The following is a 10,878-nucleotide window of genomic DNA, read 5'->3' on the forward strand; positions in this document are numbered from 1 at the left end:
AAAGGTGTGAAGTCGGGAGATTTAAGCCAAAATACAACCTAGACAGGGGGAAAGAGATCATAGAGGATAGCAGATAGGGAAAAGGAAATCAGACTACCCATACGAATGGGAAATCCCGAAAAATATAGTAATCTGATTCAGGAATTCATGATGTGCAAATTAAAGGGAGAGATATGTTAACACAGCATCTAGTACGTGTACATTGTGACCCAACATTGTACACGGTAATCTCTTGGCTACCAAGTTTGTTCTCCTGTATATTTAGAAATCAAAACCAATTAGGAAATACTTTACCTTGAAGTTCAAGGAACTCTTGTATATATATTGTATCTCTGTATAATTGAGTTTGTGTCATTGAAATCAATAATATTGTCTTATGTTAAAAACTATTTTGTCTCTTATCTTCTGTTAAACCATTCTATTTATTCTCCCTAAACCTAAACCTACGGTAAACTTAGCTTGGTATCTACAGTAAACCTACAGTAAACTTAGCTTGGTATTTATTCTCCCTATATTTTGGGAACTCCCAATCGTAAGTTGAAGCTTCGCAATGTTCTTTTTGCACCACAAATATCTCATAATCTCTTGTCTGTTTCCCGTCTCACCACTGATAATAATGTTTTGTTTGATTTCATCCAAATTTTTGTCTTGTGAAGGATCTATGTACCGGAAAGGTTCTTCTTCGCGGCAGTAGGAAGGGTGGTCTCTATCAACTTGATGATTCGTAGAAATCTCCTAAAGTTTGCATAGGAGAACGTGCTAGTTTATAAGACTAGCACTATAGATTGGGACATCCAATGATGCGTACAGTTCGTAAAGTCGTCTCTCAGTTTTATCTTCTGGTTTCAAGTCAGACTATTAGTTTTTTGTTCATCTTGTCATGAACATAGGAGTCATAAATTACCTTTCAATTCCAGTAAAACTAATTATTCCAATCCATTAGATTTAATTGTATCAGATGTTTGGGGACCTTCTCATATTTTATCTAATGAAGGATACATATATTATATTATTTTTATTGATGCGTTTAGTCTTTTTACTTGGATGTTTCCTATGTCTCAGAAATCTGATGTCTTTTCTATATTCTTTTTGTTTCAAAAGCATGTTGAAAATCTTTTTGATCAAATGATCAAAAAAATTCAATCTGATAATGCTGTTGAGTATCGCAAACTTACTCCGCATCTTCGAAAACTTGGTATTTTCCATCGATTTTCATGCCCACATACTTCTGAACAAAATGGTTTGGTAGAACGTCGTTATCGTCATATTCGTGAAACTGGTCTTACAATTCTTAATATGGCTTTTGTACCGTCCTCATATTGGTATGATTTTTTTTACACTACTTGTTATTTAATGAATCGTGTTCCTTCGACTTCTATTAATAATTCCTCTCCATATGAAGCTCTTTTTGGTCTTCCACCAGACTACACCTCTCTTCGTGTATTAGGTTGTCTATGTTATCCTCACCTACATCCGTATAGATCTCACAAAATGGAGCCTCTTTCATCTCCTTGTGTTTTTATTGTCTATATTCCATTTCACAAAGGTTACAAATTCCTTCATATTCCTATAGGTCGTATATACGTAAGTTGTCATGTTGTTTTTGATGAGACTACCTTTCCCTTTGCATCCGCATCATCACCTTCACCGGCATCGACTACTTCATAGGTAACTCCTACTTCACCATTGTCTGTTTTATTACCACCAGCCTTGTCTACCCGTTCTACTATTGCTCCGTTACTGCCAATTTGCACAGTTCCGGTTGGTTCACGTAATGCTACACAGTCCGCACTTGTTTAGACGTTATCATCAACATTGGATGCATTGTCAATTCATGGTTCTACACTTCCATATCCATCTGCGAACGACAAGTCTCCACCTATCCAACCAATATCGTCCCCTTTGGCTCCTCAGTCTCCAACCAGCCAAAAACCAGTATCCACTGATAGTGTTGCTACCCCAGACTCGCATTTAATTTCAACTCTAGCACCGAATACCACTTCTACATCTGACGTGTTAGGCTCCACTTGACAGACCACGGGCTCAGCTCCAACTTCCACTTCCGAAGTAGATTTCACCCATCATGTTTCAACTGTAGCTCCTGCTCTTGGGACATATCCAATGGTGACTAGAGCTAAAGACAGAATTTTTAAACCCAAAGTTCTTGGTGCCTCCAAATATGCGCTGGTATGTGATTCACTTTGTGAACCAACTTGTATTTTACAGGCTCATAAAGATCCAAAATGGCGTCAATCAACAGATGACGAGATCAATGCATTGATTCGAAATGGTACCTGGTCACTAGTACCATATGATCCTTCTATGAACGTTATTGGATGTAAATGGGTATTTCTTATTAAACGAAAGGTTGACGGTACGATTGAACGCTTTAAAGCTCGCTTGGTTGCTAAAGGCTATAATCAAAAAGAGGGAATAGATTATTCCGAAACTTTTAGTCCAGTTGTTAAACCATGCACTATACGTATTATTCTTACATTAACTTTATCTTCCAATTGGCCTATTCATCAACTTGATGTGCATAATGCTTTTTTACACGGACAACTTCAAGAAGAGGTGTACATGAAACAACCTCCAGGTTATCTGGACTCTCGATTTCCTACACATGTTTGCAAATTACACCGTTCTCTCTACGGACGTAAACAGGCTCCTCGAGCGTGGTACCACAGACTTAGTACTTTCTTGCTACAGATTGGGTTTATTACTTGAAAGTGTGGTCTCTGTTTATTTACAATGGTACTTATGGTACTATTTATTTGTTGGTCTGGTACTATTTATTTGTTGGTCTACGTGGATGACATCATAGTTACTGGATCCAACACCACAGGTATCACTTCCATTCTCACTCGTCTACAACATGAATTTGCGATTAAAGATCTTGGTTCCTTGTCTTATTTTCTTGGCATTAAGGAGACTCGTACTTCTTCGGGTTTATTTCTTTCTCAACAACGTTATGCTCATGATCTTCTTATTCGAGCAAAAATGGATGGAGTCAAACCAATTCAAACTCCACTTAGTACTTCTGGTGATATTTCTTTTGATCGTAGCACTTTATTATCTGATGCTACTGAATACCGTAGTATTGTTGGAGCTTTGCAATATTTGACATTTACTCGTCCGGATCTTGCATATGTTGTCAATAAAGTATGTCAGTTTATGCATGCTCCTACCAAGTTTCATTGGAGTTTAGTTAAGCGAATACTTCGTTATCTCAAGCATACAACTAATTTTGGTATACTTCTTCGGCCATCGCCTTCTCTACAATTATCCTTCGGTGCATATACTGATTCTGATTGGGCTGGTTCTCTTGATGATCGTTGTTCTACTTTTGGTAACACCCATTACGCTTGCGGGAGGGTGTTAATACAGCATCTAGTACGTGTACATTGTGACCCAACATTGTACACGGTAATCTCTTGGCTACCAAGTTTGTTCTCCTGTATATTTAGAAATCAAAACCAATTGGGAAAAACTTTACCTTGAAGTTCAAGGAACTCTTGTATATATATTGTATCTCTGTATAATTGAGTTTGTGTCATTGACATCAATAAGATTGTCTTCTGTTAAAAACTATTCTGTCTCTTATCTTATGTCAAACCATTCTATCTATTCTCCCTAAACCTAAACCTACAGTAAACCTAAACCTACAGTAAACTTAGCTAGATAGAAGGAACTTACAAAGCTAATCTAGCAGATGTTGGTAAAGCCTTGTTAACAAGTTTTCATATAAATAGCTGAATTCTCAGAAAAGATGAAAGAGAATGGATCTTATGTCATGGGATATTTGAAGACGTATTAGATGGTTTACTAGCTAAAAATATGATCCAGCTGAATAATGTTTCCAGCAGATTACATCAATTCCAGAAGGATCAGGTAGATATATAATTTTTTTGGTTTGGGTTCCGAAGAAAACAAATTGTTTAATTTGAAAGATCCCAACCTCCCGAAGAAAAAATAAGCTCGTTTACCATTTATGACTAGGTTCACCTAATTTAACGTGGGGGTGGGATGGGGTAGCAGATAGACTAGGTATCTAATTATTTTACCAGGTACAGTAGAACCCCTATAATTTAATCCGCGATAATTTAATAATATAAATTAATAAATTTGTCTGTCCCGAGTCGGGACCAACGTGCTAAATCAATAATTCGCTAAGTTTATAAAATAATAACTTCTTTTAGCTTTCGATGGGTCCCTTCGAATATATAAATTTAGTTTTACATTTATGTTAATTTGGTAAAGAATGATTCAATTATGACTTGGTTTTTCTTAAAATTGATGTCACACTGAAAAAGCGGGGGTCTAACAACCACACCCAATATTTCGATTAGCAATATGTATGGACTAACTCCAATTTACTTTCTAGAGAATCAACTAGACAGTCAGACTCAATCTAGATAAAAGTATATCAAAGAGTTAATAATATCTCAATCTCTCGATTTGATCTATACTGAAGCAAATAGAAATCTGCGAGTCTTTATCAAATACTAGAGAGATAAACTTGGATGGTACCAAAGACCAATATCCAAGTGTCAATCAATTTAAATCAACAACCAAAGGTTGGATATTCTAATTGATTGATCTTAACACACAACCTGTGATATTTCAATTATATAACAAAATTTAATGCGGAAAAGAAATAACACAGACACCAGAAGTTTTGTTAACGAGGAAACCGCAAATGCAGAAAAACCCGGGACCTAGTCCAGATTCAACATACACTGTATTAAGCCACTACAGACACTAGCCTACTACAAACTAACTTCGGCCTGGACTGTAGTTGAACCCCGATCAATCTTACACTGATCCAAGGTACAGTTGCGTTCCTTACGTCTCTGATCCCAGCAGGATACGACGCACTTGATTCCCTTAGCTGATCTCACCCACAACTAAGAGTTGCTACGACCCAAAGTCGAAGACTTTAAAAAATAAATCTGTATCACACAGAAAATTCTACGATAATAGATAAATCTGTCTCGCACAGAAATACCTACAAGTTTTTGTTCCGTCTTTTGATAAATCAAGGTGAACATGAACCAGTTGATAACCCGGACTTATATTCCCGAAGAACAGCCTAGAATTATCAATCACCTCACAATAATCTTAATCGACGCGACAAAAGAAGATATTGTGGAATCACAAACGATGAGACGAAGATGTTTGTGACTACTTTTATATGTTTCCTATCGGAGATATCAATCTCAAGCCAATCGTTACGATTGTACTCAACACGATAGAATCAACAAGATCAGATCACACAACTACAAGAAAGTAGTATCGGTCTGGCTTCACAATCCCAATGAAGTCTTCAAGTCGTTAACCTACAGGGTCTCGAAGAAACCTAAGGTTAAAGGAAAATCGACTCTAGCTTATACAATTAGTATCACACAGGAGGTGTGGGATTAGGTTTCCCAGTTGCTAGAGTTCTCCTTATATAGTCTTTCAAATCATGGTTTGCAATCAATGTTAGCTTAGTAACAAAGCATTCAATATTCACTGTTAGATGAAAACCTTATTAGATTCAAGCTAATATCTTTCAACTGTTAGATCAAAAAACTTAGCTTGTTACACACAAATGAAATGTACGTTTTTAGGTTTGTGTAACCGTACCCAAACTTATACATTTGTTGGTTCAACAGTAGTTAACCAAATGGTTAGCCTTATGAGCACTTTCATATCAACCATATTCTTCTTCACCATAACTAGTTCAAATGACTCAAATGAACTAGTTAGAGAGTTTTTCAATTGCTTAGATGTTATAGAAGTATACAAGACACAATCAAAGAAAAAACTATTTGATTCACTCGAATCGATTCATGAACTTTATAGCCACGGTTTGCAAACTGCATTCCTTAGTTAATATAAATATAAGTTCACAAATAATCGTCTTTAGATATAACCAACTCAAGTACGCGGACTGAGTTCACAACTCTTGTTCCGGTTTTCCTGATCAACAAAGTACGCGGACTTTGGTTCAAGGAATACATATATGTGTTACCGCACAATGCTTATATCCAACATTGGTTATATAATCTAAACTCTCATTTCAATCATTGAAACATTCTTAGAGGACGTTATATAGTTGTTATTCACAAAACATTTTTCTTCAAAGCCATTTTCAAGTGATTGAAACATATCATGACTTTCGTCACTAGGTAAAGATGAACTTGGCCAAAGCGAAAGCTTACCAACACATATTTCGAGAAATAGATAGGTGGGATAAACTCGGCTCGAAATAGCAAATGTGTATAATCAAAGTCTATATAGCAAAACGACTTTTGTCTCAAGATAGGAGATAGAGTAGATAGACTTTTGAGTGGTAGATAAGTTCAAGTCTCCACATACCTTTTAGTCGATGAAGTTCCTCCAGTTCCTTGAGTTGTCCTTCGTCTTGAATGATGATCGCCATGGAGTTCTTGAGCTCAACTACACTTTCTATCCTAGTCTGAGACTTAGCTATAGTACACTAGAAATCAAGACTTATAGTTTTGATCACTAACATTGACAAACATGCTTTAGATAGCAACGCATGCGAGTTCGACCGAGCAGTGCTCTAACAAGCTCCCCCTTTCTCAATTTTAGTGACAAAACTATCAATACATATGGAATACAATAAATAAATAAATACACATTTGTATCTCCTATTCCACATGCTTAATCTTCAACATTACTCGAAATCTTCATCACTTCCAAGTAATCCAATGATTTCAAAGGTTGTAAGTTTAGCATCATCGTTGTTGAAAATCTGTAGCTATAACAATGATAAAACAAGAATTCTCAATCATTGTTATACAGTGTCATAGTACTATTATACAGCATCAAAGTTCAATTGTATCACAACTTCGACAACAATACTATGGTGATATGTATCACTCCCCCTTAGTCAATACTCCATCTCACATGGAAACCACTCCCCCTTACATAATGATCCAAAAACCATATGTATTTGTAGCGTGAACTACATATTAATTTTCCCCCTTTTTGTCAATAAAATTGGCAAAGGTACAAAAACGGGATCCTAATAAAACTTTCCATAGAGACATTTCATGACCAAAAGTAAGCACATATCAACTTATTCAGATGCAATCATATAGCCGAAGCTAAATGCTTTCATCAAGGAGTTTATAAAAATACAAGATAACCCCTATAATATTCCACAACCGCACTCCCCACAAAGATTTGACAATTAAGCACAAGTTCAATTAAGAAATCTCCCCCATAAAATGTCATTCCCGAAAGAACAACAAGAGTGACCTTAATTTCAAAAGAAAAGAAGGATTCCTTTGGACATAACAAATCACATACGAATATGAATTTGAATCCAAAAAACTCAATTAAATTAACCACAAGAAAACCCATGATTAACTTAATCGGAAAACTACAACCAAACTAATCACAAAAAGTGATAAATTTAATTGATCATGCTCGACATAAGAGAACTTACGGAGAAACAACTAAGTTAGACATAAGAGAATGTTCAACTCAATCGTTTATGCTCAAACACAAGAACCCTTACGGAGCAACACAGTATATGCACAAAAATGTGGATCCGAGATCGACCAATACTGCGGAATAGACAAGGATTCATCCTATTTTCCATCACTATTTGCACAATGACATACAATAGACCTAATCCTCGTAAACAAAAGTTTTATCCTTTCTTCCATCAAAGTATGACATAAAAGGCTTTAAATTTTGTAATGTCAAAAGTTCATTCATTCTTTTATCAATACATGCATATCGACATACGAAACACTTAACTTTTAACAAAGTATGAGACAATCATAGTTCATGGACGCAAACATACATATCCCATAACATATTTGCAATATATAAAACCATAAAGATTAAAATTGCAAAGATCATCTTCCAAAAACTTAGAATTTGAATAAATAAATCTAAAAACATTGAAGATGAAATTGTTGGACATAGCTGTGTGTACTCACAATAATGGCTATTCTAAACCCTAGTTATCCTTATTAAACACATGAATAAATTCTCGTAAGAAGTTTCCTAGACAAAATCAAGACAAACTCGTAATGCACATACAAGATGATTTGTCCTTACAGGGTAGAATCAATCTTTTTCGCATGGATTTACACCAATAATAGCTACCACATGCGTATAAAAGATTTTCTTAACAAAGAAGAACATACAAAGTCATTAACGACCATGCACCATAGTTCACAAAGGATGATTGTGAACATTCAAGAATCTCATAACAATGCGTACTACTGCCCATTCTTGAACTTCCTTCTTTGTGATTCACCAATAAAATTCTTGTAAAAGCTACAAATTAGCTTAGAAGAGTAGTACTCCAAGAATCCAAGTGCCCAAGTCCAAGAGAAGTGGAACAAGTGCGACGAAACGGAGCAAAACACTCAAAAACAAGAGACAGGACAAATACCAATCTTAACTCATCCAAATTCAAGGTTTCTCATCTCCGTTTTGAATAGAATTCAAAGAGGAAGAAAATGCAAAACAAATGAGGTCATTCCGAGTTCGGACGAAGAAGATACGTCCAAAACAAGTTTATCGAATATCGACGTCTACATGCAAGTATGCATACGGGTTTGCAAACAAATTTTCATGACCTGGAGCAGTATCCAAACGGGTATGAATATTTAAATCCATGGATTTTGATTTTAAATGATGGTATGCACACTTGGTATGTGTTCCATGAAGTCCAAACATCCCGAACTACTATTTTCAAACCTAAACATTTAAGAACCTTAAAAAAAGATCAAGTTAGGTAGAAATGAACGATAAGCAAGGTACATGGACCATTATAAGTACTCTAAGCAAATAAAAACACAAAAATTGCTCAAGTTTATAGACATACCTTTTTAGAATAACCCAATCGAATTCTACAGCCTTACCGAACATAATCTGTGTGCCCCAATTCTCGTGCTTCCCTCACCGTATACATAGCAGGGCATTCCTTGGTGAGGATGCACTTACAACACAATCAAGTTTTGCTGAGGTGAAAAATGTCTTGCTCACCATGGCACCAAGAAAGAGTTTCTTTCCATCAACTCTTACATCTTGTAGTATTGAGAAACACCCAAGGAACTATTTTTATAAGTCTATCAAAGAACTTCAAGAGAACCCAAAAAGATTTGTGTTTCTGATTTCTTGTTTTCCAACTTATAAAAAACAGTTTTTGCAGATAGTTTTTAGTAATGCGAAGGGAAACTCTTTTGATAAAAAGAGACGTCCTAGTTTCTTCATAAAAAAAAGACAATACTACTATCTTGATGGGAAGTATCAGGAATTGAGCAATGAATCGATTCATGCTTTGAGGTGATGCAGTCTAAAGACTGACATTTAAACCCCTCTTGTAATTCGTTCAGTATGTTACAACCAATTGGATTACATAGAGGAGGAGCATGGCTCTGACTGAATATTAAATCAATATCAACCTCAACATGAACATTAATCATCATAACTAGATTCAGCCTATCAAAAGATTATTGTTCTTTCTGGAGTTATACCTCTACATCAAGAGATAAGCTTTCTAGTTTCTTTTCAAGCCCTGAGAACACTTCAAGGGAGTTTAAACCTGGAGGAGGTTTAGACAAAATTTCTTCTACAGATTTTATTAATCAGTCATGGAAGAGAATTCTGAAATCCCTGGATCTGGTGGTGCATTTATTTAGATAACATTACTGTCCATAGAGTCAGATCGCTTACAAACACAAACTTTTGAAGTCTTAAACGTGTTTGCCTGCTCTGATACCAATTGAAAAAGCGGGGGTCTAACAACCACGCCCAATATTTTGATTAGCAATATGTATGGACTAACTCCAATATACTTTCTAGAGAATCAACTAGGCAGTCAGACTCAATCTAGATAAAAGTATATCAAAGAGTTAATAATATCTCAATCTCTCGATTTGATCTATACTCAAGCAAATAGAAATCTGCGAGTCTTTATCAAATACTAGAGAGATAAACTTGGATGGTACCAAAGACCAATATCCAAGTGTCAATCAATTTAAATCAACAACCAAAGGTTGAATATTCTAATTGATTGATCTTTGGATATTCTAATTGATTGATCTTTGGATATTCTAATTTATTGATATTTCAATTATATAACAAAATATAATGCGAAAAAGAAATAACACAGACACTAGAAGTTTTGTTAACTAGGAAACCGCAAATGCAGAAAAACCCCGGGACCTAGTCCAGACACTTTATTAAGCCGCTACAGACACTAGCCAACTACAAACTAACTTCGGTCTGGACTGTAGTTGAACCCCGATCAATCTCACACTGATCCAAGGTACAATTGCGCTCCTTACGTCTCTGATCCCAGCAGGATCCTACGTACTTGATTCCCTTAGCTGATCTCACCCACAACTAAGAGTTGCTACGACCCAAAGTCGAAGACTTTAATAAACAAATCTGTATCACACAGAAAAGTCTACGGTAAAAGATAAATCTGCCTCTCACAGAAATACCTACAAGTTTTTGTTCCGTCTTTTAATAAATCAAGGTGAACATGAACCAATTGATAAACCGGACTTATATTCCCGAAGAACAGCCTAAAATTATCAGTCACCTCATAATAATCTTAATTGACGCGGCGAAAGAAGATATTGTAGAATCATAAACGATGAGACGAAGATGTTTGTGACTACTTTTATATCTTTCCTATCAGATATATCAATCTCAAGCCAATCATTACGATTGTACTCAACACGATAGAATCGGCAAGATCAAATCACACAACTACAAGAAAGTAGTATCGGTCTGGCTTCACAATCCCGATGAAGTCTTCAAGTCGTTAACCTACAGGATCTCGAAGAAACCTAAGGTTAAAGGATAATCAACTCTAGCTTATACAACTAGTAT

The 10,878-nt window shown here is 35.7% G+C and overlaps 1 protein-coding gene across 1 annotated transcript; it reads left to right on the plus strand.

The window, feature by feature from the left end:
- The first annotated feature begins 2,751 nt into the window (after positions 1-2,751).
- LOC113294645 (uncharacterized mitochondrial protein AtMg00810-like) lies at positions 2,752-3,501 on the plus strand. The gene has a single exon (XM_026543030.1). It carries the CDS (start codon positions 2,752-2,754, stop codon positions 3,499-3,501), a length of 750 nt encoding a protein of 249 aa, XP_026398815.1.
- The last annotated feature ends 7,377 nt before the right edge of the window (positions 3,502-10,878 follow it).

Source organism: Papaver somniferum, chromosome 7 (genome assembly GCF_003573695.1).
Source record: "Papaver somniferum cultivar HN1 chromosome 7, ASM357369v1, whole genome shotgun sequence".
In the NCBI taxonomy this organism is placed as follows: domain Eukaryota; kingdom Viridiplantae; phylum Streptophyta; class Magnoliopsida; order Ranunculales; family Papaveraceae; genus Papaver; species Papaver somniferum.

Bases quoted from the DNA above. Each gene is read 5' to 3' on its own strand.
- LOC113294645 (XM_026543030.1), top strand. From the start codon at position 2,752: ATGGTACTTATGGTACTATTTATTTGTTGGTCTGGTACTATTTATTTG.